The 27,900-nt window shown below is 35.0% G+C and overlaps 1 protein-coding gene across 1 annotated transcript in view; it reads left to right on the top strand.

Annotated features, from left to right (window-relative positions):
- PCDH11X (protocadherin 11 X-linked) overlaps positions 1-27,900 on the top strand; it is a 585,951-nt gene that overhangs the window by 245,338 nt on the left and 312,713 nt on the right. Inside the window, exon 5 of the mRNA XM_032389982.1 lies at positions 497-526. Coding sequence (XP_032245873.1) covers positions 497-526 — 30 coding nt within the window. The remainder of the gene's footprint in view (positions 1-496; positions 527-27,900) is intronic.

Here is a 27,900-nt window from a genome sequence, read left to right as displayed (position 1 = left end):
GCAAGTAAATTTTAATGGAGCAAACATAAAAAAGATCTATTGTGATGTTGCAAAGTAGAGAATAGTATTTTAATGTTATATTCTTAGATATGGATAAAGTTTGTTGTTTTTGTTTTGTTTTGTTTTGATCATTAAAAATTGATGAAAAATAAGCAATATAAATAAAAGAATATCTAATTGGAAGGATGCCTTTTCTTGGCCAAAGCCTATGTGGGCTAAGCATATAACTGAAATTTTTATGTTGATCCAAGATTTTTGATATGGCTCTTCATATTGGTACATGAGATTTATGATGCTATTATATCCCTTTACAAAACCAATGAAGAATGCAGCAGTTGAAAATAGTTTCAGTAGAACAAAATTATTTACTATTGGACTCAGAATATTGACATTAAAAAATGTATTTGCAATAACAAATTAAAGCTGATTTTTGTTTTTGTTTTTGTTTTGTTTTGTTTTCCTTTGCTTCCTCTGCCTCCATTTTATCCTAAATCAGTGGAAATTTGAGGGGAAAAAAGCAGAAAAGGTAAGATTGTAAATTTCAAAGAAAATTGATTTCAAAATATATTGTACTATTTTTTTTCTTAAATTTCTGAAGCCACAGTATTTACTCCATGGCCTTAAAACTGTAAGTATTTAAGATGACATATGCTGTGATTCTGCCTTAAAAGAGTTTCAAGCCAAGCTGTCTCCACATTTTGTATCACCTACACAGTCTTGGATGCAATTTTCAAGTCTTTTTATTTTGTTTTATTTTATTTTATTATTTATTTTATTTTTCACCAACACTTTTCTTTTCCCACTGTGCCAAAACAACATACTGCTGAAAGCATCACTTTGTGAATATTCTGTTAATACAGTAATTTTATGACTAATTTTATCAATAAAAGGGACAATTTTGGTGTCAATTCACAATTTGGCTTTCACAGCAAAAGTTAGTGAATATGGGGCGCCTGGGTGGCTCAGTCATTAAGCGTCTGCCTTGGGCTCAGTCATGATCCCAGGGTCCTGGGATCGAGCCCCGCATCGGGCTCCCTGCTCGGCAGGAAGCCTGCTTCTCCCTCTCCCACTCCCCCTGCTTGTGTTCCCTCTCTCGCTGTGTCTCTCTCTGTCAAATAAATAAAATCTTTAAAAAAAAAAAAAAAGTTAGTGAATATGAAGCATGATGATGTCTGATAGGACCACAAGGAAAGTACCATAACTAAATTAAACATGGTTAAACAACAAATTGATGTTCAGAGTTTTAGGATATCACATTTCAAGGTGGAAATTTTAGGTTCTGCTCATATATATAATGAATACAAAATTATTTTCTATTATTAAAAAAATAAACTCATGCATACTGTGAAATTTTAATTACCTCATTAGTTAAGTTACACCACCACTAAAATAAAATTTTTCAGCTGTTCACTGACATTTCTTTCCTAGAATTTATGCAATGGTTTCCTCACCATGTTTTGGGGTTCAAAGAAATGGGTTTTCCTTGAACTTCTTTTTTTTATTTTTTTAAGATTTTAGTTATTCATTTGAGAGAGACAGAGAGAGAGAGAGAGCCTAAGCAGAGAGGAGAAGGTGAAGTAGGTGAAGAAAAGCCCAATGTAGGGCTTCATTGCAGGACCCCAGAAACATGACCTGAGCTGAAGGTAGACATTTAACAGACTGAGCCACCCAGGTGCCCCTCCCTTGAGCATCTGATGGAAGATATTTTGGAAATTAAATTCAGCAAGTTTTAAAAGCTGTCCATATCATAACCAAAATGTTACCATAACTTTATGCTAGGTTAAATGGGAGTATAATATTTAAGATGAATTTATCCTAGTCTAGTTTAAGGGACCAAATTTTATGTTTGAAAAGGAACTTGCCAAAGGGTGCTCTAGGCTCTGTCAGAAATGACGTTAGCCTTGGATGTCTTTATCAAGTGTGAGAATTACCTGAAAATAAATCCTGTCTAGAATGTCAAAATAAATTTTACTAATGTTTGAGAGATAAATTAAAATAACAGCACTAGAGAATTTTCAGTGAATATACATATCTGACAGTTTTCAAATGCCCGTCTAAACTAATTATCACTGTGGCTTTTGAGTGATTTCTTTTTGAGAGTCAGCTCCTCCCAGGAGGCAAAAGATCACAGAAGAGTTCTCAAATTAAAAGGAGGGAAGCAAGGGTAGTAAAATGTCATTAGCCATATATATATAAAGTGAATAAGAGAGAAAGAGAGAGAGAGAGAAGTTCTACAGATTTTAAGTATTCTAACATTGCCGACTTTAGAAATTGACCTATTTAGTTATTTAAAAGTTGAAATTTTGAAGAACAGAATTATTGGTAAGTTTTATCTAGTGTAGATATCCTACAAATAGGAAAATGTCTTGTTTTTTTAAAAAAAATTAGAACTCTGCATACAGAATTCTGGGGTGAACTCATTTTCCTGTTTACAAGACAACAGGGGGATTAAATTTTAACATAAAACATTTCAATAGTAGATATTAAAACAATATAATCACAATATAAGGAGCAATGGAAAGTGTGATTTTCATTGAAAGATATTTCTTTTTGTCAAATGAAAGCAAATCTGGACTTAGGGAGACACTTTATTCAGAATAGGTAGAAGAATCTGATCTCAGAAATCTACAAGATTTCATAAAATCCAACAGAAAAATGGATTTTTTTGTTGTTGTTGTTGTTAAGGGCAAGCAGACCTAAGCAGAATATTTTAAGAAGAAACTGGACACGCAAGATAAATGAACAGTGGGGTCTTCCAAAAAAAAGTGTCTCACTGTATTCAGATGATTCCCAGGAGACCCTGAAAAGGAGACATGTTCCACTTTATTGTGCTTGCTTATTGCTTAGGGGCAAGCAGGGGTCAGGGGCTTGTAGGAAGGAGAGATACCTGACTAAAGTTTGGTCAAGGCAAAGCACAGAGTAAGAAAAGGACAACTATGAACACTTGGTTATTTTTTCCATTACCTTTCTATACTGAAGTAAGTACAATAAAAACTATTTACTAATAATGTACTTACTCTGTTTCAAGCACTGTGTGTACATGCATACACATATATACACACATATATGTATACTTATGTACACATTTAGTCCTAACAATGACTCTGTAAGTTCTTTTACAGTTAAAAAAACAAAACCAAACAAACAAAAACATAGTACAGAGCTTAAGTGACTTGCCTAGGTTTACAGAGCTCACAAGTAGAAGACCCATGGTTTGAACCCAGGCAATCATTTCAGAATACCTCTTTTAAAAAGGAAAAAAAGATAAACTTTAAAACATAAAACAAATATTTATCTCAAAATACTTGTCTTATTCTATCTTAGTAGTTACATTGAATATATTTAATGTCATAATATGTTTCTGGAAGAATAAAAAATTTACTTCTGTCAAATATGATGATGCTCCAGACCTGTCATCAAGCAGTTTTCATGAGCCTATACACATTGTATACCTTGTTTGATATAATATAGTTACCATGGAGATTAGATCTGTCCTTTGATGCCTTTTATTTTGGGCTCATTGCATTTATGTATATGTTTGAAAATTATTTTGGATACCAAATTCAAGAAACTTTAAACCTTAAATATATTAAGTGTCTGAATATTCATCAAGTTTTGATTTATTGTAAATGATTACATAAAAAGTTAAATTTATCTCTTGAATTCCTGAACCTTACCTGTTTAGGTTTTTAAAATATAAATTATAAAATATGGCATTCATGTTCAATTTAATTCAAAGTAAGTGAAAAATATAAGGATCCTACATTTGTCAAAAAAAAAAAAAAGTAGGGCAAAACATTATCTGAGCTATGAAAGAATATCTTATCTAGGCTAAATTAATGCTATAATGTCTTTTAGATTCTAAACCTTCAAAGGACCTAGAATTTCTCAATGACTTCCCCATCTATTTAATTTAAATGACTTCAGTGACCTACCCAAACAGGATCTATTTTCAGTTTCCAAATCAGAGGTTTAAGTTATAGACACTTTTTTCTACCTCCCTCCTAAAAGATTATATTTCACAGAGAAGCTAATGATATTAAAAGAGCAGAACAAAAGCAAATGTCACACTCCATGGTTCATTCATTCTTTAACCAGTTGGTATTCAGCTGGCTAGTAGCTAGTTAAGGGGAAAACATATTTCAACACAAAACCACCTGTGATTGAATAAATTGTGTAAGTAATGTTTATATTCAACTAAAAGAGAGAAGTACAATTTTTTAAACCTGGTAAATATTTTTAAAAATCTTGTTTAAACACAAGCTTGTTCCCTTATCTCTAACCTGAAAATTTCCATGGAGACATTTTTCTTCTAAATCCCTCACCCTTTGGCTAAGCCTGCATCTGAATTGCCCTCAGGGTTTGCAAATATGGCTATGTTTATTAAAGAATATGTTCACCAAAGTGCTAAACTGAAGATGGCAGAAACAGAACTGACTGAAGTTCTCAAAGGTGTATATTTTTATTTCTTTTTATTTGCCTGAGGTGAATTTATAAAGTGGTTTCTTTCAAACTAAGCTAGTGGGTGTCAGAAAGAGTAGCTATAGTAGCAAAGGAAGGAAAGGCGATTTTCTGTCATTGGCCTATCTTCATCCAGATTCCTGTCATTCATGTGATCATTTGCTCCAAAGCTAAAGAGGGAAGCAATGAGAATATTTGAGTGAACATATGTTAAAGTGCCCATTTTACTGGTGTATCCAAGGTACTTATTCATCCCTTATCCTATTCAATAATGCAGAAATCTTTGGAAGTTCTTTCATCAAAAATTCTCCTAAATGTATAATTTAGGAGTTTGAATATGGAATTTCTCAAACTCTCAAAAATTTTGAGATATTTTTAAAAGGTTATGTCTAAATGAAACTAATTTGAAGGGCATGTTTCTGAAGAGATGTATTCACATCTTGTCTTTAGTGAAGAATTATTTTCATACATTACTTTTGGGAGTATTATGATTTAGTAAATTCATGAGGGTAGACCTACAGCAATTGTGAATGCCATTTCTTCTATACTAACCAGTTTTCCTTATCAAACATTCAGTTTAATGTTAATAAGGCTATGAGAAAATTAAGTCACACTAAGAACTCTAATTTAGCATTATCACCTACAAGGAAACACATTTATCTTCCTTCTGCATATGTTACATAGATATCCTTCAGGGACATGGTCTTACAGATACAGTGTGAGGACTTTTCTTGTGTCTTAAGAGCTTCTTATTTTGCTTTGGAATAGATTTATTTAACTCATTGGGTAGTGACAGAAAATTTGGTTAGTGGTAGAAAGTCATAGATAATTTGAAGGACACCTGTCCTTTGATCTTTTTGGATGTTCCTTCCCATCCTTATTCAAGACTTCTGCTGGCACCTGACATTCGGTGTTACAACTGTCAATGTAGCCATCACCACAAATAAATATCTGCTTTGTCTTACATGTTTTTGTTTTTGTAGATTCTTTTTGCTGTTTTTATTGCTCCTGTAGCCCTTATATGTACAGATATGCATTCCCTGGATCTTCTTTTCATATGATTATGAAGACTCCATCATATTGAACATTGTCTTCCTTTTTTATGATTATGACTTCATGATCTGCCTTGTGTTATTCTATCTGGTTAACTTGAGCTTTCCCCTCATTAGATCCCCTCGTTGCTCAGTCCTTCTCCATTTTACCCACTTTATGAAATTTGTTCCTGGTTACTTTTATCTCCCCATCTCATCATTGCCATCATTGGCTTTTCATTCTTGGCTTCTCAATCTGTTTATAGTGCCAATTTCCAACTATAGTCCCCTTACAGATTGTATTCTCCACAGGCCATTGAACACTGTTTTGGGGGGGAAAACTACAAAATTGTGCAGAAGATTAAACTTACTACACATTCACAGTATTATGCTTCCAATGTGGCTCTAAGTATTGTACAGAAGTTGTTTTATTTTTTTATTCTCCTCTCATTAACTTTCTATCTTAGACATTGAATAATTGTCCCAAACCTTTTCAATCATCTTCAATTTCCTTTCACAATTTCCAACTGTGAATTATCAGCAAATTACCTTAAGTCTTACTTTCTTAAAATAGAAACCATCTTTGTAACCACAATATATTTCCATGTTCCTTTCTAGTCTCTCATTTATTCCCTCTTAATTATGGAAATATCCAGCTCTTTTTTTTTTTTGATGCTTTGAAAAATGTGTCATCTATTTATGGAGAGTAAAAATTTCCCCCTCCTCATCTTGTCAAACATTTCAGTCTTTGACATCTCTGAATAGCCTAGCTCAGGGCAGGGAAAAAAAAAAGCTATTTTTGTCTTTCATGGAGATCAACAGCTCTTTAGATTATGGATATGTGTTTATACAGACTAAGGGAGAATCTATTCATGGGACAAGGGTTTGAATCAGCAATCCTAACTGAACTTCTGTCTTTCTAGACAGCCTTAAAAGTCTAGGATGTTGAGCATAAGAGGCCTCCAGGGACCATTGAATGTGTTAAAGCAACTTCAGGGGAGCTTCCTAGATCATAGTTAGATTCTGCTTGAAGTGCTCTTTTACTCCAACTTCAGAGTCCACCTGCCTAACTGCTTGCCTGGAACTTTTTATTTTTGACTTTAAGTACCTCAAATGATAACTGCCCACCCTGACCCCTATCACATCATCGCCTGGCCACCATTAATCCTTACAATCAGTTTCCTGGTCCAGTTGGATAGAATTTACCTCACTTGATCTCAACAACCATCTGTTCTGTAGCAGAGCCTGAGACACGTGCACACTGCATTTGTAATCCAGTTACTTCATTGAGTCCCTTACCAATACCATTTAACTATGGTAGCTATAAAGCAAAAATAACATGCATCCACACACATGAATAAACATGCCTGCATGTCCATAACATACACACATATGCAAACAGTTCAACACTCAAAGTTAATTATTGTATTGTAAAGTTAATTCCAATAAAGTAGAGATAATTACTTTGAATGTAAATAGGCTAAATACTCCAAAGTCATAGGGTGAGAGAGTGGATAAAACAAAACAACAAAACAAAACAAAACAAAAGACCCATCTATATGCTGCCGGCAGAAGGCTCATGTCATACCTAAAGACACCTGCAGATTGAAAGTAAGGAGATAGAGAAAACTTTATGATACAAAAAGATGGTAAAAGAAAGCCAGGGCTGCAATACTTATATTGGACAAACTAGACTTTTAAACAAAGACTGTAACAAGACACAAAGAAGGACACTAAACAATAATAAAGGGGACAATACAACAACAGGATATAATGATTATAAATATTTATGCGCCCAACATGGGAACATCTAAGTACATAATACAGTTAATAACAAACATAAAAGATATAATTGACATTAATACAATAATAGTAGGGGACTTTAACAGCCTAATTACCTCAACAGATAGAGTATCCAAACAGAAATCAACAAGGAAATAATGGCCTTGAATGACACACTGGACCAGGTAGATTTAGCAGATATATTCAAACATTCTATCCCAAAATATCAGAATACATTTTTTTTTCAAATGCACAGGGACATTCTCCAGAATAGATCACATATTAGGCCACAAAACAAGTCTCAACAAATTAAAAAAATATGAAGTCATACCAAGTTTCTTTTCTGACCATAAAGCTATGAAACTAGAAATTAATCAAAAGAAAAAATCTGGAAAAAAGACAATTACATGGAGGTTAAATAACATGCTACTAAACAATGAATGGGTCATCCAAGAAATCAAAGAAGAAATAAAAAATTACATGGAAACAAATGCAAATGAAGACACAGCAGTCCAAAATCTTTGGGATGTAGCAAAAGCAGTTCTGAAAAGGAAGTTTATAGCAATAGAGGCCTACCTCAAGAAGCAAAAAAAATCTCAAAGAAACAACCTAATCTTACACATAAAGGAGCTGGAGAAAGTACAACAAATAAAACCCAAACCCAGCAAAAGGAAGGAAATAAAGACTTGAGGAGAAATAAATGGTATATAAACAAAACAAAACAATAAACAAAACAAACAAACAAAAGATCCAGGAAACCAGGAGCAGAATATCGAAAAGGTAAAAAAAAAAAAAAAAAGATAAATCTCTAGCCATGAAGAGAGAGACAGAGAGACAAGAGAGAGAGAGGACCCAAATAAAATCACTAATTAAATAAGAGAAATAACCAACACCACAGAAATACAAACAATTGCATCAGAATATTAAGAAAATCCATATGCCAAAAAATTGGACAACCTGGAATAAACGGATACATTCTGAGAAATATATAACCTACCAAAACTGAAGCAGGAACAAATAGAAAATAACAGACTGATTACCAGCAATGAAATTGTATTAGTAATCAAAAGTCCAGGCCCAGACAGCTATACAGGCAAATTCTACCAAACATTTAAAGACAAGGTAACTCCTATTCTTCTCAAAATGTTCCAAAAAATAGAATAGGAAGAAAATTTTCCAAATTTATTCTATGAGGCCAGTATCACCCTTATACCAAAACCAGATAAAGACACCAGAAAAAAAAAAAAAAAGAAATACAGGCCAATATCTCTCATGAATATAGATGAGAGTACCTTAACAAAAGTCCTTAACAAAATATTAACCAAAGTCCTTAACAAAATATTAACAAAACAAATACAACAACGCATTTAAAATTTGGGGGGAAGCATGAAGGTGGTGGCAGAGTAGGAGGAGCCTAGGATTGCCTTGTCCCACAATCTCAACTAGATCACTATCAAATCATCCTAAATACCCTAGAAAATGACCTGGAGACTGACAGAACAAACTCCACAAATAAAAGGAGAGAAGAAGTCACACCGAAGAGGGTAGGAAGTGCAGAGACATGGTTTAGGAAATAAACGGATCAAGGCTGCTATAGAAGGAGGGATCCGTGCTTGCAGAGAAAGGCAAAAGAGAGAGAAGAGCACACAGGGGAATGGACAAGAACATTTCCCCAGAGCCACTGGTTTGGAAAATGAGAGGGGCTGAATTTTGTGAGCTCATGTAATCAGTGGGGATTAACATCTGGAGCTTATTTTATTATTTTATTTTATTTTATTTTATTTCATTTTATTTCATTTTATCATTTTATTTTATATTTATTTAAACTATATTTATTGGTTATTTTTTATTTTTTTATTTTTATTTATTTTTATTTATTTTTTTTTAAAGATTTTATTTATTTATTTGACAGGGAGAGACACAGCGAGAGAGGAATCACAAGCAGGGGGAGCGGGAGAGAGAGAAGCAGGGGGAGCGGGAGAGAGAGAAGCAGGCTTCCTGCGGAGCAAGGAGCCTGATGCGGGGCTCGATCCCAGGATGCTGGGATCATGACCTGGGCCGAGGGCAGACGCTTAACGACTGAGCCACCCAGGTGCCTTATTGGTTATTTTTTAAAATTTTTCTTTATTATTATTATTTTTTTTAAGTAAGCTCTATACCCAACATGGGGCTTGAACTCACAAACCCGAGATCAAAAGTCAGGCAGTTACCCCAAAGACTAGTTTTAAAGGTCAGTGGACTTGGCTGAGATATAGCCCAGGGGGCACTGTGCTGCTCCTGGAGAGAAGGCAGGTAAACAAGCTGGGGAAAGATAGCATGTAAACAGCAATCTGAAGAGTGCCTTGGGCACATAGTGGGGAGAGTATTGGCTCTTTTAGGAGTGCATCCCTGAGAGGCAGTATTGACAGAATGCCTCCCTGGGAAGAAAGGAGCTGGATGGCATCATTTCCCTTTCCCACCCCTCAGTATAAACATTGAGCTACCTGCAGGAAACAACACGTGCCAACACTGGCTGCCAAACTTGCTTACACTAAGCCCCTCACCCATGCACTCACTTGGAACTGTCCTTTTCAGTCAAGCTTACCTCAGTCAGAGTGCATCAGGCCCCTCACCCAGACCAGCACAAACCACTAAACATAACACATCTTCCACCCAGAGTGTTTTGCAGGGCTTCAGTTCTGGTGCAGATGGTGACAGGTTTCATTTCACAAACAGACCAGGGCACACTTAGCTAAAACTTGCCACATTCAGGCCAGGGACTAAACACTGCCCAATACAGGCAAGGAGAGCCTCTGTAGACAACTAGCTTGAAAGATGGAGCAGCCAGAACACAATAGCTGACTGCACACAGCATACAATGGAGACAATCACTGAAGCACCAGTCCCTGGTCACTATAGGATCTCTACTTCATAAGACAATTACTTTCAGGAGCAAGTGACATAACTGGCTTTCCATAGATGGTTGTTATGATATTGAGGAATGTCCCTCTATCCCTACACTCTGAAGAGTTTTATACAGGAAAGATGCTGTATTTTGTCAAATGTTTTTTCTGCATCAACTGAGAGGATCCTATGGTTCTTTTAATGTGCTCTATCACATTGACTGATTTTCGAATGTTGAACCACTCTTGCATGCCAGGAATAAATCCTACCTGGTCATGATGGATAATCCTTTTAATGTACTATTGGATCCTATTCGCTAGGCTCTTGTTGAGTATTTTGGCATCCATGTTCATCAGGGACATTGGTCTGTAATTCTCCTTTTTGATGGGGTCTTTGCCTGGTTCTGGGATCAGGGTAATAATACTGGCCTCATAGAATGAATTTGGAAATTTTCCTTCTGTTTCTATTTTTTGAAATAGCTTCAGTAGAATAGGTATTATTTCTTCCTTAAATGTTTGGTAGAATTCCCCTGGGAAGCCATCTGGCCCTGGACTCTTGTTTTTTGGGAGGTTTTTGATTACTGCTTCAATTTTGTTACTAGTTATTGGTCTACTCAGATTGTCTATTTCTTCCTGTTTCAGTCTTGGTAATTTATAAGTTTCCAGGAAGGCATCCATTTCTTCCAGGTTGCTTAATTTGTTGGCATATGGTTCCTGGTAATAATTTCTAATAATAGTTTCTATTTCCTTGGTGTTAGTCATGATCTCTCCCCTTTCATTCATTATTTTATTAATTTGGGTCCTTTCTCTTTTCTTTTGGGTAAGTCTGGCCAGAGGTTTATCAATCTTATTAATTCTTTCAAAGAACCAGCTTCTAGTTTCGTTGATCTGGTCTACTGATTTTCTGGTTTCTATTTCATTGATCTCTGCTCAAATTTTTATTATTTCTCTTCCTCTGCTTGGTTTTGGTTTTATTTGCTGTTCTTTCTCCAGCTTATTTAGGTGTAAGGTTAGCTTGTGCATTTGGAATTTTTCTACTTTATTGAAAGAGGCTTGGATGGCTATGTATTTCCCCCTTAGGAACACCTTTGCAGTATCCCATATGTTTTGGACCGATGTGCTTTCATTCTTATTGGTTTCCACTAATTGTTTAAGTTCTTCTTTAATTTCCTGGTTGACCTAAACATTCTTGAGCAGAGTGGTCTTTAGTTTCCAAATGTTTGAATTTCTGCCAATTATTTCTTGTGATTGAGTTTCAGTTTCAAAGCATTGTAGTCTGATAACATGTAGGGAATAATCTCAATCTTTTGGTATTCGTTGAGACCTGATTTGTGACCCAAGATGTGGTCTATTCTGGAGGAAGTTCCATGCGCATTTGAGAAGAATGAGTATTCTGTTGTTTTAGGGTGGAATGTTCTGTATATATCTCCGAAGTCCATCTGGTCCAATGTGTCTTTCAAAGCTCTTGTTTCTTTGTTGATCTTCTGCTTAGATGATCTGTCCATTGCTGAGAGTGGAGGGTTGAGGTCTCCCACTATTAATGTATTATTATCAATATGATTCTTTATTTTGGTTAACAGTTGGCTTATGTAGTTGGCTGCTCCCATTTTGGGGGCATAGATAATTACAATTGTTAGATCTTCTTGTTGGATCAACCCTTTAAGTATGATAGTGTCTGTCTACATCTCTTACTATAGTCTTTGGTTTAAAATCTATTTTGTCTGATATGAGAATTTCTACCCCAGCTTTCTTTTGAGGTCTGTTGATACGATAAATTGTTCTCCATCCCCTCACTTTCAATTTGAAGGTGCCTTTAGGTTCAAAACGAGTCTCTTGTAGACAGCATATGGATGTGTCCTGTCTTTTTATCCAATCTGCAACCCTGTGTCATTTCATGGATACATTTAGGTCATTCACATTGAGGGTAACTATTGAAAGATATAAATTTACATATTGCCTGTAAAGTCCCTGTTTCTATAGATTGCCTCTGTTAATTTCTCATCTATATTGCTCTTGAGTTCTTTTTTCTTTTATAGAATCCCCCTTAATATTTCTTGCAGGGTTGGCTTGGTGGTCACATATTCTTTCAGTTTTTGCTGGTCCTCGAAGATCTTTGTCTTTCCGTCCATTCTGAATGACAGCCTTGCTGGATATAATATTCTTGGCTGCATGTTTTTCTCATTTAGTACCCTGAATATTTCTTTCCAGCCCTTTGTGAATTGCCAGGTCTCTGTGGATAGATCTGACATTATTCTGATGTTCCTCCTTCTGTATGTAAGAAATTTCTTCCCCCTAGCTTCTCTCAGGATAGCTTCCTTGGCTCTAAGATTTTCAAGTTTTACTATTATATGCTGGGGTGTTGGTCTATTTTTATTGATCTTGGGAGGGGCCCTCTCTGCCTCTTGGACACGGCTGCTTGTTTCCTTCCCCAGATTAGGGAAGTTCTCAGTTATGATTTGATCAAATATACCTTCTAGTCCTCTTTCTCTCCACCCCCTCAGGGATCCCAATAATTGTGACATTGGAACGTTTCATGGCATCATTGATCTAAGTCTGATGTCATGGGCTTCTCGCTGTTTATCCCTATCCTCCTTGGCTTCCTTCCTTTCTATCAGCTTATCTTCTAGATCACTAATTCATTCTTCTGCCTCATTTACCTTGGCCCTTAGAGTACCCAGTTTAGACTGCATCTCATTCATAGCATTTTTAAGTTTGACTTGATTAGCTCTCATTTCTGCCCTTACAGATTCTATATTGTCACTAATGGTTTTCTCAAGCCTAGCTATTGACTTCATAATTGTTACCCTGAAGTCTATCTCTGACATCTTGCTTATATCCATATCCATTAGGTCTGAGGCAGAGGCCATTGTGTGTGGTTCTTTTCTTTTTTGGGAGTTCCTCCTCCTAGTCATTCTGTTGAGATATGGTTGAGGGAATGTACAGAGTCCAAAATATCAACCATGACCCAGGCAAGATGCACCCTAGGAAAATCCAGAGCAGTTGGAAGCCACTGCCAAAAAACCAAAGCCAAAATGAAACACAATAATAAAAGGTTTAAAATTAAAAAGAAAAGTTAAAAATTAAAAATTTTCAAAAAAGGTGGTGAGGGGAAGGGGGGCTATAATCTCTCTGTGTGGACAAGTAGGGTATTTCAGTTGTTCCTGGGTGCATTTTGTTCTGTTTGTTAGAGGACACTACTTCCCAAAATTACAGGGAAAGTAAAATTTGTATATATATATATATATATATATATATCTTCATATAAAGGTAATATTGAATAGGGAATAAAGGACTACATTGAAGCATATATCTGTAAAAAAATACGGGTGTGAAACTGTACAAGTCATGATGTTACTATGAAATATAAGTTGATATATTAAACATCTAGCTGAAATGAGAAAACAGTAAAAAGAAAAAACAGAGAAGACACATAAGAGAAAGAATAAAAAGAAAAAGAGTTGTATTGGAAAATAAACAAGTTGTAAGGAAACAACCGACCAGAGCTCAATATACTATTTTCCCCTGGTGTTGGGATTTTACAGTTTTATGGGGACCATTGGGTTGTTGTCCTCTTGCTCTTCCAGCCTGTCTCCTGGGGCCGTGGTTTACTGTGCTGTTTCTCAGGTATCCCTGGTTGGGCAGAGTTGCCCTGCCCCCTGTTGGGGGTCTGGGCTCCGTGGAAACTGGTTTTTTGAGTTTTTGTTCTCTGGCTGCTTTCTGAGCCTCTTCAGATGGTCAGAGCAAAATTGGCCACAGCCAAACCTCTGTCCCAGAGCAGAGAAATCACAGTTTGTTCTCTTCACTAAACCCTCCAGGACACATAGTGTCTGTTTCTGTATGCACTGCTGAAAACCACCACCTCCAGTGGTGCACACCCACAGTGACTCTCTCAGAGGCCATCCCACAGACTTGGGGGTGTCCCTGCCCTTTGTGCTTCTAAAACTGTGAGCAGCCACAGCTCCTGGATCCTGTCTGAGTGCTGCGCTAAAGCCCTTTCCTGGCTACTACTGCTCTGTGAGTTTTTGCCTGGTCCCCAGGGCAGGACACCCTTGCACTCTGGTGTTATATCACTTTCCAGGAGGCAACATATGGATGCTCCCTCCCCCTTCTGTTTATCTTCCCATATATTCCCACAGATTCACAACTCCACCTTTCCTACCTCACGACAGGTGGTGTTTTTCCACTTGTAGAGATCCGGATATATCTTCTTACATCTCAGGCTGATTTCCTGGGTGTTCAGAATGCTTTGGTAGATATCCAGCTAAATTCAGGGGACTGGTTGAAATGGGGTCCCCTACTCCTCCTCTATCTTGCCTCTCTCCCTGCATCATGTTTTTCTATATTCCAATTTAAACTTGCCTGGGTGGCTCAGTTGGTTAAGCATCTGACTCTTGATTTTAGCTCAGATCATGATCTCAGGGTCATGGGATTGAGCCCCAGGTTGGGCTCCGCACCAGTTGTGGAGCCTGCTTAAGATTCTCTCTTCCTCTGCCCTCCCCCATGCTCTCTTTCTCTCTCTAGAAAGAAAATCTATATTCACATGTAGCTTTAAATAATTGAACCCATAGCACAAAGTATTTTACATTTTTAAGCTTTTGTAGCAGAAACATATATGCTTTGTTGATATATAACCTTTTAAATTATAATTAATGTTTGTATAACTTTCAATCAATAGTCTCTGATGGCAAATTTAGTCAGTTATATACTACAGGAATTTGATCTTACATACTTAACACATGTGCATATACAAGTATTTACTACCAGAAACAAAGAGTGCTAAATATTCAGTATGACCTTAAATATAACTAACTTGACCCTAGGTAATTATTACCAACATTTTCCAGACTTATATACAATATCCTCCAAATGGACAGGTGGCTGAATCAATTAGGTATAAGGAAAAACACTAACAGCAGTAACAACAAAAAAAAAAAATTAACATTTACTCAGTATTTACTAGGTACTTTCCATTATTATTTCATATAATTAAAAATAACCAGAAAGTATAGTTATTTTTATCATTAATTTACAATTGCAAAACTGAAGCTGAAAGGAGTTAAGTACAATGCAAGAATATATGAAAAAAGTGGGCTTGATCATGGGGACATGAGCAAAGTCTTATTGCTTTAATTTGATCAAGTTTCTACTTATCCTAATACAAACATATGTGACACATCATATAAACAGGTAACTCTCAAAATAACTCTTGACAAAATTAGTTACAAGAGTAGTTTCCAAGGTAACAATACTAATTCAGTTGCTACCACAATGCTATTAATAACAGCACTCTTAAAAACACTAATAAGACCCATTGCAAGTAGTGTCATTTTGAGGATAAATAAATGACACAAAGAAAAATAGCTTGAAATCAGAACTTTAGTAAAGCTGAAGTGATGAAGAACATGCTTATCAATACTATTTTATTTTAACAAGTTTCAGTTCTCTTTTAGTGGTGTTATGTCCTTTAGATCAGTCAAGTAGCTTGTTTCCTCTCTTGTTTCCATATCGCCCTCTCATTGGAACAACTTGGAAAGACTATTAACTTGAAATTGATGACATGTTTACAGCTACTTCATTTAGTTGCTGAGTAATGACATTATCCTTTCTAGGTTGTTTGCTTGCTAAACGAGAAACTAAGCAATTAACAAGCAAGTACTTTGTAAAATGCAAATACTCCATAAATGTTTCATGGGGATAAAAGGCTATTTATTTCTTTTTTATATATTTATATATTTTATTTGTATTTTATGATATATGATTATATATTTATAATATACATTTGTTTATTTTATTTTATTTTATGTTATGTTAATCACCATACATTATATCATTAGTTTTTGATGTAGTGTTCCATGATTCATTGCTTGCGTATAACACCCAGTGCTCCATTCAATACATGGCCTCTTTAATACCCATCACCAGGCTAACCCATCCCCCAACCCCCCTGTCCTCTAGAACCCTCAGTTTGTTTCTCAGAGTCCATAGTCTCTCATGGTTTGTCCCCCCCTCTGATTTCCCCCTCTTTATTTTTCCCTTCCTACTATCTTCTTTTTTTTAACATATAATGTATTTATTTCTATTTATTGTATCATTATGCTTATGTGAACAGAAAATATTAAGACTTTTAAAAGGAAAATAAGGCCTTTCTTATATAGGTTCAATTAAAAGTAGATACATTATAAAAACTGATTAGAAAAACTATCAGACTGTGATTTTTAACCTGCTATACTACTTAGATAGGGTGGTATTCAACCTCTTCCAAGACGAGAAAGAGGGGTAACTGTAGGATTTGTCATTTACGTCCCACCACAAGATGAATAAGGAAGCAATAAATTCAGAGATCCATTCTTGAACATTTGTTTTCATACATGTCTCTTCACTGGTAACCTGGTGACTCCCTATATAGGAAAATGTTCTGTGCTTATCTTGGAGTATAGCTCATTTACCTCAACTTTTAGATACTGATATTTTACGAGGAATAGAGATGTGAAAGTCTGGAGAAGGAAGGTTTGTTACCACACCCTAACAACCCCTCATCAGATTCACCTCGCTTCTAAAAGTGTCAAATCCAGTTCTTTTAGATACCTGGATTTCTCTTCATGTCAATAACAGAAACTGAATGGGGTAATTTTATACATTTTTCATTTTCTCAGGTTTTAATAGCATAATTATTGCTAATTCAGGGGAAATTATGTTAAAAATAAAATTCAATCAATATCTCAGTAGTTTTAGGTTATGATCTAATCCTATCTCAAAAAATTCTCTATTTCTTTATTAAAATTATTTTGATAACAGTGATTGTGTGTTTCTGCTTTAAGCTAGTGGTTCAGAGTGGGACTAGCTTAGGAAGGGACTATCCTGACTTATAAAAGATAGAAATATAAAAAATATATATACTTTTCTTTATGAATATGAATGTGACATTTCTAGTGCAGTTAAGGGATTTGATGAGCTGTGCTAAAGTCACTGCTACCTGCTCTGCCATGTTGGCTAGAGCACTTATGTCACACATGAGGCCATCCTAGTGCACATGATTTCCGTGTAAACCTGACAACCTGTTGCTGGAAGGCAGTAAGTTAATTTGGTGGTGCCCACTGTACTTATAAATCAACTTGGCAATCCCTTTCTGTAGTGTCAATAAAATGATCTGACTTCATAGGTCAGATAAATTTACTTTCTTTTATAACTTTATAGCTTAATGGCACTATGTAGAGTTATTGAAATAACTCTGTGACATTCTTCTATTTTCCTTTTTATGCCTTCAGCTAACAGGAATATAGATTATCCTGAGTAATGTTTATATACAATTTATTGTTGACTTAAGCTCATATTATAGAAAGGGTAACAATGCAGAAAATAATATTATTTATCACCATCACCTTGAGTACCATTACTGACATACTGCAATTCTTTGGGACAAAAGGATATTTAGTTGAAAAGGATAGAAACTGAGCAACCAAAGTCTTTAGGGATAGTCTTGTACATTTCCAAACTTTGCAACATTTTATAACTAAGAAGTAATGACTCTCACCCTTGTTCACACCAAACATTATCTGATCTCAAAGCAAATAAATGAAAACAAAAAGGGAATGATGGTAGCCAACAAAATTATATACATTTTGCTTATAAAAGCATATACATATATATTTTCTCACAAAAGTATATATAAATTTTAAATTTCAAAAAGCAGTAACTGAGTGCAATCAAAATTATATTAAGATACTCTCTACATGAAATAACTCTAACATCAAGGAAAACAATACTTTAAAAGCAAAGTTTAGGAAATATATCATTCCAATTTAAGTAGCAAAATTGATTTTAAATGTTTTTAGTTAAATGAGAGAAAAAAATACAATTTTTCTTATATTGTTCCAATTTCTTCCCTGTGCTATAGAGAAGGCAGATTTTAACTGTGCCCTGAGTGTCCTTACAGCTTTTGCAAATGCCACAGTTGGCATAACTCTGACTCATACTTTAATAATGCATTGATTCAGAAAATAAAGTTTATCTTTGCCTTTAGTACATCTCGTCACCTTGCACCTGTTCTCATATTGCACCCTGGTTGACCAAATACATTATATATGTTTCATCCAGAATTTTTCTAAGTTCTGTTTTCCTTTCAAAAGTAACCTGCTGCCCATTATTTCTTTCTATAGTCAACTGCTGCTCAGAGAAATACCACAGTGTTAATAACTAATGACAGCAAAAAATGCTATCCCTTTCAGATATCACTGTTTTAAAATAAATCAAAGGAATGAGTATTCTGATTATCTATTTCTATGTAACAAATCATTCCAAACCTTAGTGGCTTGAACAATATCAACTATATTTTTTACACTGCACAGTATCCATGGCTTGGGAATTCAGGAAGGGCTGGACTGGACATTTCTGGGTGCGGGTTCCTCATGTGTTTGCAGTCAAAATTTAGCTAGGTGTTTAGGTGATGGAACAATAGGTGGATGAAAGAGCTGGAGACTGGCAGGATGGCTCTTCATGTAGATTTCAGATTTCTTCATGTGGAGTAGTTTGGGCTTCCTTGCAGTATAGCAGCCTCAGGGAAATCAGATTGCTGAAGTGGTGCTGAAGAATCCAAGAATGAAGCAGGTAAAAGTGCACAACACTTTTCTAACCTAACATTGGAATTCTATGGCATCATTTCTGCTGTACTGTTATTGGAGGCAGTTACAAAGCCCCTGCTCCCACCCAGATTTAGGAAGAGAGAACACAGACTCCACTGTTTGATGGTGGAGTGGCAAGTTTCTAGAAGAATATTTAGGATAAAAGATATTTTTGTATCCATCTTTGAAAAATAACAATCTGTCAGAATGAGTAATGTAAGCATTTTGTAGCTTTAATTATGTTTACCTTATAACATGTTATATTCAATTATTTTTGATAAATGTTTATCTATATAATGGAAAAATAAAATGATAGGAGCATTGACTGAATGATACTCAGGAATTTTAATTTTCTTTTCCCATTTCCCCCCCAGGAAGACTAACCCAAAACATGTAAACTCTTATTTATTGTTAGCATACTTAATGAAGTTATTATTACCTATATCCATATATAAAAAGTCAGAATCTCCTTGAAAAATATAAAAAAAAAAACTTTGTGGAAATTATTAGAAATACCAAGACTTCGTCTCATGATATGCAAATGTAATACAGTGAAGAATTGTAAAACATTCCAATATGAAGTCTTTCATCAGTCTTCTTAGGTATCTGTTTTAATGATTTGAAAAACTAGAGCATTTATATCCTATATATCTTCATCCCATAATTACAAGCATTCAAAGCCATACCAGAAGGAAATCATTGTATTCTAGAAATAGAGCGATTAGCATTAGACCTGAAAATCTTACATTAGAGAGGGTCAAAGAGTGAACTTGGAAGCCCCTGAACATTTTGAATGTTTGAATTATATCGTTTCAAAAGCGAATGTAATAAATAACCTTATGTCAATCCATTGTGGGGTTTTGCAATGCTCAACTGCCCTCAAAATTTCTCATTTGTCATCTGCACTTGGGTAATCTAGGTGACTGCATATTGAACTCTATTCTGAAGCTTCAAAAGTGTTTATTAGAAAGAACTCATAAAAGGCTTCCTTTAGACTACCTGTAAAGCTTCCATGTCCTTTTGCTACTTGAGAAAATAACATCCAGTGTGTGAGAATTAATAATTTTCATTCTGAAAATAATTGATTTCATCATTTTACTTTGGGTCCTGGCAACTCATAATTGTGGTTTTTTTCAGAATTTAATTATTGACGACATCTCAAGCTACCCAGATAGCATACACCTGGAATTGTATGCATAGTGAGATTTCTATTCAACTGGGATATATCATCAAAATATATCTTAATCCTCTTTGAGGAGCATTTCTCCAACAAAAAGACTTATTTTGAACAACCAAGATATTGCAATTAAGATGTAAATAAGATCAGGCCTATAAACTTTTTTTTTTCAGAAACATAACATAAAATCTTTGAGACATAACTTTGATGATTCTGAATCTCTAGCTTACTTTAGTGTGAGAATAAAGTATAAAATACATAACATATAAAACCTGTGTTGATTGATCATTTATATTATTGGTAAGGCTTCCAGTTAACATCAGGCTATTGGTAGTTAAGTTTTTGGGCAGTCAAAAGTTATATGCAGATTTTTGACTGTGCAGGGGGTCAGTGCCCTTAACCCCCAGGTCGTTCAAGGGTCAACTATATTTGAATATCCATGTGTGAAAGAATGAACTTCAATTCATATTTTATACCATATATCAACATATAGAAATTAACTCAAAATAGATCATTAACATAAATGAAAACCTAGAACTATAAATCTAGAAGAAAACATGTGAGATCTTTCTGACCTTGGAGTATACAATAATTCCTTATATGCAACACCAAAAAATTAATTATATCAAAATTAAGAATTTCAGCTTTTTAAAAGACAATCTTGAGAGAATGAAAAGACAAGCCACAGAAAGATAATTTGTTTGCAAATCTCATATTTGATAAAGGATATATACTGAATAATAAGAAAACAAACAACTAAATAAAAATAGTCAAAACAATGTAAATAGACACTTCAACAAAGAAGATGTAGGGGTGGCACACAAACACATTAAAATATACACATCCCTAATCATTAAGGAAATGCAAAATGAAACAACATTTAGAACATTTGAAATTAAAAACTCTCCAGGGCGCCTGGGTGGCTCAGTTGGTTAAGCGGCTGTCTTCGGCTCAGGTCATGATCCTGGAGTCCCTGGATCGAGTCCCGCATCGGGCTCCCTGCTCGGCAGGGAGTCTGCTTCTCCCTCTGACCCTCCCCCCTCTCATGTGCTCTCTCTCATTCTCTCTCTCTCTCAAATAAATAAATAAAATCTTTAAAAAAAAAAAAAAAAAGAAATTAAAAACTCTCCATACCAGGCTTTAGTGAGGATATGAAGCAACTGGAACTTTCATGTATTGCTGATGGGAATGTAAAATTGAAGAAAAATATTGGAAATGGTTTGACAATTTCTTTAAAAATAAACAAAATTTTATTATATGACCCAGTTATTCTACTCTTAGTCATTTGCCCAAGAGAAATTAAACTATATGTCCATAAAAAGACTTGTGCAGTTGTTCATTACAACTTTATTTATTATAGCCAAAGTCTAGAAGCATCCCAAATGCCCATCAATGGGAAAATGGATAAACAAATTGTGGTAAGTCAATACAATAGACTTCTACTCCTCAACAAATGTAATATTCCATTGATACATGCAACAAAGTGCATGAATTTCAAAATAATTATCCTGAGTAAAATAAGCCAAACAAAATTTGTGCATACAGTATGAATCAATGTATGTAAAACTATAGAAAATCGAAACTAACCTTGTGTAACAGAAAGCCAATCAGTACCCTCCTGAGGGAGATGAATGAGAAGGAGTAAGAAGGAGGGATTACAAAGAGGCTTTTGGAAAATGATGAGAGTGTACATATGTTCACTAGCTTGATAGTAGTGATGATTTCCCAAGTGTGTGTGTGTATATATGTAACATTATATATTATATATCATATATAGATATAATAAAATGCAAAGGCATTTATTTATTTTTTGGTAACCCAGGGCAGCTTCGCTCTTAACAAGAACATTCAGGTTGTAATTTTGTCTTATTTTCCTAAACCTTTGGGGGGGTGTGTGTGCCTGTGTGTGTGTGTGTGCACACTCCTCTGAGATGTAAAGTTTCCAAATGTTATAAGAAGAGCATTAAGATGTGGGATCGCAGGTATTTTAATTTGGGTTTCTGTGTGTTTCTTAAAGTATGATTATCACCACTCATTTCTGATATGCATTGCCTGCCAGTGAAGAAAAATAAATCAGTAACAAAAATTATTGCTTTGATTCACAAATATGTTCTGACAAGTTCTAGAACTAAATGTTATAATTTATCCTTTTGTACTTTCATAAAATATTGTGTCTATTAATAGGCAATGAATTGGGTTAGTAGACCAATGATTCTCAAGCTATAGCTCCTGGACCAACAACAGGAGCAGGAACAACAGTAGCAGCAGCACAATTTGGGAACTGATTCTAAATGCATATTCTCAGGCTCCACCCCAGACCAACCAAATAAAAAACCCCAGGGATATGCTTCAACAGTGCATATTTTAGTAGGCCTCGGGGTTATTCTGGTGCATGTTAAATTTGAGAATGACTGGGTTAAACCAAGTGAAAATTAACAATTTGGGTCTATGTCTAGGAATTCAGTGGGGCTTAGCCAATAAGAAATGCTATCATATTGGGACGCCTGGGTGGCTCAGTTGGTTAAGCCTCTGCCTTCGGCTCAGGTCATGATCTCAGGGTCCTGGGATCAAGTCCCGCATCGGGCTCCCTGCTCAGGAGGGAGCCTGCTTCTCCCTCTGCCTGCCGCTCCCCCCTGCTTGTGCTCTCTCTCTCTCTGATAAATAAATAAATAAAATCTTTAAAAAAAAAAAAAAAGAAATGCTATCATATTAAGTCCCAGGGTATAAAAGAAACAGTGAGGGTAGAAGATCTATACAACATGTACATGGGAGGCAGCATAAAGTATTAGTTCAATGCCCTTGCTCTTGTTTGAAACTGCTAAAGTTTAATGCCCAGTTTCACTATTAATTAGTGCTAAAGCTTAAGTTATTTAATACTTCTGTGGTTGAATTTCATATTTGCAAAATGAGGATGAAGATACTAGCACCTGATGAAATGCATTTTGTGAGGACTAAATGGGTTAATATATATGAAGGACATGAATTGTAAGAGATTTAAATCCTAAGATTTTAGATGAAAAGATGAGCCAAGATATTGAAAGAGCTCACTCTGAGACCTTTCTTGAGGGAAGGTGGGCATGGAGCAGGTTTCATGTTCTGAATAGACGTTGTAGCCAGCTAGCACAGATCACTTGTTTAGTTTCACTTAACAGTTTGCCCAATTGGTTTAAATACTTTCTATTTCATTCAATATTTTGATATCAATTTAGCATTTATAAATTATCTTTGACATTCATAGAATGTAAAGTTCAATTAATCAAGATATATTTATTAATATATTTAGTGAAAAAAAACCTTACAGTTTTTTGCTTTCATAAACAATCTTCAAGTTATCACCAGTACTGAAAATAGGACTTGAAATCCATTTTAACTTTGTGCTTTTTTTAAATTTTTTTATAAGATTTTATTTATTTATTTGACAGAGAGAGAGAGAGATCACAAGTAGGCAGACAGGCAGGCAGAGGGAGAGGGAGAAGCAAGCTCCTTACTGAGCAGGGAGCCCGATGTGGGGCTTGATCCCAGGACCCTGGGATCATGACCTGAGCCAAAGGCAGACGCTTAACTGACTGAGCCACCCAGGTGCCCCTTAACTTTGTGCTTTTGAGAGTCAATTGCATTGTCAAGCTTCAGTAAGCATTTCAGATTCTACATAGCATTTGCTTTCAGGCTATTTTGCTCTGTCTCTCAGGGTTAGGGGTTAAGGTCAGTCAATTTCAGTTAAGAAAGAAAAAAAGAATTCACTGTCTATTCCTAGCATGCTATAACCCCCTCTTATTATTCAGTTTGAAGACAATAAATCATTTTCACAACATTGGATGCATGTAACCACCTTGATTCTATGTAAAATAAATTTTTTGCAGAGTCCAAAACGTAAAAATAACTACTTTCAATTCCAGATAAGCACCAAATTTTAGTGCTCATAATTTTAGACTTGGAGTGCTTACTGATCCAACATGAGAGATTGCTTTTCTATTGGGTTCACTTGTAAGTAGCTTCTTATGTTTAAATCATACTTGCATCTATAATCAGGAATCTAAAAGTAATGTGCTTCAGGCTTTAATTCCTGAAAGTTGTCTGAAAATAAGTGAAAATCAAGGCATTTTTAGGAAATAGAAGTGTATTCATCTTGAACAGGCTTTTCATGAATAGACATTTTTTCCAACCCATTGTTGGACTAGAAGCAACCAAATGATAGCAAATATTAAGTGTGGAAATAAAGTCCTCTCTAACCTGCAAGAATTGGATCAATAATATTCCATCTATTATAGATGGAGTAAGCCAAACTTGTGTTTTCTGAACTGTGTGAAAATCACACTTAAAATGAGTAACAGAAAACATCTACTAGGGACATTGTGCAGAAAAGTTTTTTAAATGTACCTTTGCTGGGTAGCCTGAAGCTTCACTATGAGATCATTTATCTCTACCCAGTGTCTTATAAATGTTTAGATAGATGATAGACCTAAAATGTTTCTTGATTTTGATTCTGGAGTTTTGGTAGTCTAGAAATGTTATGGGTATTTATGAAAGGAATTTAAGGCAACTTAAATTCTAAATATGATAATCTTTTAAAATGAACCATATTTCCATAGTATTGATCAAAGTGTTCTTTGATAATGGATTTTCACTAGTTTCCATTATGTTGCAAAATAGCCTAAAAAACACAAATGACATAAAAACTTTTCATGTAGAGTGTTTGCTTAGAGCTAAAGTTTATTTAATAAATATTTATTTGCATTCGTTTGTATATGGATGCTTTCATTTTTAGTATGTATGACTGCATAATGCATAAAGGTAAATATGTATTTACCTTTAAATATGTACTTCACATTTCCAGGCATACTGTTTGACTAATTTCAGAGATAAATATCTAACTCTTCTGGTATTTCTAATGTAACTTTGATTGATATATTGTCATTTCATTCTCAAATATTAATAAAGAGGTGTTTTGATTCTTTGGATTCTTTCTATTCTAGGTTTTAAATCATAAGGATGTGTGTGCATGTGCTTGAAAAAAATGTTCATTTTTAGGTTTTGGTGAAGCAGTTACCACTTGCATTTATTTACAAGAAATAAATTCCATCTGCCATAGCTTTCAGTGGTCATTGCTGCATTGGAAATGAGATACATAATGAGAGATTTGCATCAATCTTAAGACAGTGGATTATTTGAAGGAATTAGATACAATTATATGAAGATATATCTGATTCTTCTAGCTTGTATTGCTCATATTAAGTTTCTTGGCTTATATTATGCATTCTCAATGTGGTAGAAATGATTTCTAAGTATTCAAATATTATATTGGTCAATCTGGTGTAGGGAAGGAAAAATTCTTCTTCTACCTTTCAAGGTCTTCCAGATGGACTAAGAATTAAATTTATGTAAGAAAAGAAAAACCCATAAAGTTGTTTATGTGCTTACGAAAGCCCGGTAATGAACTTGAAACCTAAAGAAATGGCCAAGTCAGGCAGTTTTTATACTTTTTAGACAAAGAGACAATAAATCCATTAGAAATTGACAGGCCAAAAGAGCTTAAGTTTGGGAGCTTCAGTTAGTAATGAATTCTAAAGAGATTTTGGGCTGGGGTAGCAAATTAGTAAAAAGTAACAAAAGTTTTTTTTTTTTTTTTTTTTTAAACTAGCATCTTTATTGAAGATAGAAGCATTTTATTTCTTTTTTTTCTTAATTTAAATTCAATTAGCCAATATATATTACACCATTAGTTTCAGATGTAGTGTTCAATAATTAATTAGTTGAGTATAGCACCTATTGCTCATTGTATCACGTGACCTACTTAATGGCCATCACCCAATTATTCCATTCCCCCACCCACCTCTCCTCCAGCAACCCTCAGTTTGTTTCCTATAGTTAAGACTCTCTCAAGGGTTTTCTCCCTCAGAGATGACTTCCCCTTCAGTTTTACCTCCCTTACCCTATGATCCTCTGTGCTGTTTCTTATATTCCACATATGAGTAAAGCTATATGATAATTGTCTTTCTCTATTTGGCTTATTTCACTCAGCATAATTCCCTCTAGTTCCATTCAGGTCAATGTAAATGTTAAGTATTCATCCTTTCTGATGGCTGAGTAGTATTCCATTGTGTGTGTATATATATATATCCATATATATGGATATGGATATATCCATATATATGGATATATATAGATAGATATAGATACAGATATAGATATAGATAGATATAGATATAGATATAGATATAGATATAGATATAGATGATATAGATATATGCCACGGATTCTTTATCCATTCATCTGCCCGTGGACATCTCACTCTTTCCACAGTTTAGCTATTGTGGACTTTGCTACTATGAACATTGGGTTAGAGATGCCACTTCAGTTCACTACATTTCTATGTTTGGGGTAAATACCTAGTAGTGCAATTGCTGGGTCATAGGGTAGCTCTATTTTTAACTTCCTGAGGAACCTCCATACCATTTTCCAGAGTAGCTATACAAGCTTGCATTCCCACCAACAGTGTAAGAGGATTGCCTTTTCTCTGCATCCTCACCAACATTTGTTGTTTCTGGAGTTGCTAATTTTAGCCATTCTGACTGGTGTAAGGTGATATCTCATTATGGTTTTGATTTGTATCTCCCTGATGCCAAGTGATGTGGAGCATTTTTTCATGTGTCTGTTGGTCATTTGTATGTCTTTTTTAGAGAAATGTCTGTTCATGTCTTCTGCCCATTTCTTGACTAGATTCTTTGTTTTTTAGGTGCTGAGTTTGAGAAGTTCTTTATAGATCTTGGATATTAACCCTTTATCTGATATGTCATTTGCAAATATCTTCTCCCATTCCATAGGTTGCCTTTTAGTTTTGTTGACTGTTTCCTTTTTTGTGCAGAAGCTTTTGATATTGAGGAAGTTCCAATAGTTCATTTTTGTTCCCTTTGTTTTTGGAGACATGTCTAGCAAGAAGTTGCTGCAGCCAAGGTCACAGAGGTTGCTGCCTGTGTTCTCCTCAAGGATTTTCGTGGATTCCTTTCTCACATTTAGGTCTTTCATCCATTTTGAGTTTCCTTTTCTGTATGGTGTAATAAAAAGTTCCAGTTTCATTCTTCTACGTGTAGCTGTCCAATTTTCCCCACACCATTTGTTGAAGAGACTGTCTTTTGGATATTCTTTCCTGCTTTGTTGAAGATTAGTTGACTGTAGAGTTGAGGGTCCATTTCTGGGTTCTCTATTCTGTTCCTTTGATCTATGTGTCTGATTTTATGCCAATACCAGACTGTCTTGATGATTACAGCTTTGTAATATAGCTTGAAGTCTGGTATTACGATGCCACCAGCTTTGGTTTTCTTTTTCCGCATTCCTCTGGCTATTCAGGGTCTTTTCTGGTTCCATACAAATTTTAGGATTATTTATTCCAGCTCTGTGAAATATGTTGATGTTATTTTGATAGGGATTTCACTGAATATATAGATTGCTCTGGGTAACATAGACGTTTTAACAATGTTTTTTCTTCCAACCCATGAGCATGGGATATTTTTTCATTTCTTTGTGTCTTCCTCAATTTTTTCATAAGTGTTCTGTAGTATTTAGAGTAGAGTTCCTTTACCTCTTTGGTAAGGTTTGTTCGTAGGTACCTTATGGTTTTTGGTGCAATTGTAAATGGGATCAATTCCTTAATTTCTCATTCTTTTGTCTCATTGTTAGTGTATAGAAATGAAACTGATTTCTGTGCCATGTTGCTGAATTGCTGTGTGAGTTATAATAAGTTTGGGGCGGAGTCTTTTGGGTTTTCCACATAAAGTATCATGTCATCTGCAAAGAGTGAGAGTTTGAGTCCTTTTTTGCCAATTTGAATGCCATGTATTTCTTTTTGTTGTCTGATTGCTGAAGCTAGGACTTCTAGTACTATGCTGAACAACAGTGGTGAGAGTGGGTATCCCTGTCATGTTCTTGACCTTAGGGGAAAGACTGAGAGTTTT

Source organism: Phoca vitulina, unplaced genomic scaffold, assembly GCF_004348235.1.
Source record: "Phoca vitulina isolate PV1807 unplaced genomic scaffold, GSC_HSeal_1.0 scaffold57, whole genome shotgun sequence".
Lineage (NCBI taxonomy): Eukaryota > Metazoa > Chordata > Mammalia > Carnivora > Phocidae > Phoca > Phoca vitulina.
Note: the sequence above shows the minus strand (reverse complement) of the source record. Positions and strands in the feature narration are given on the sequence as shown.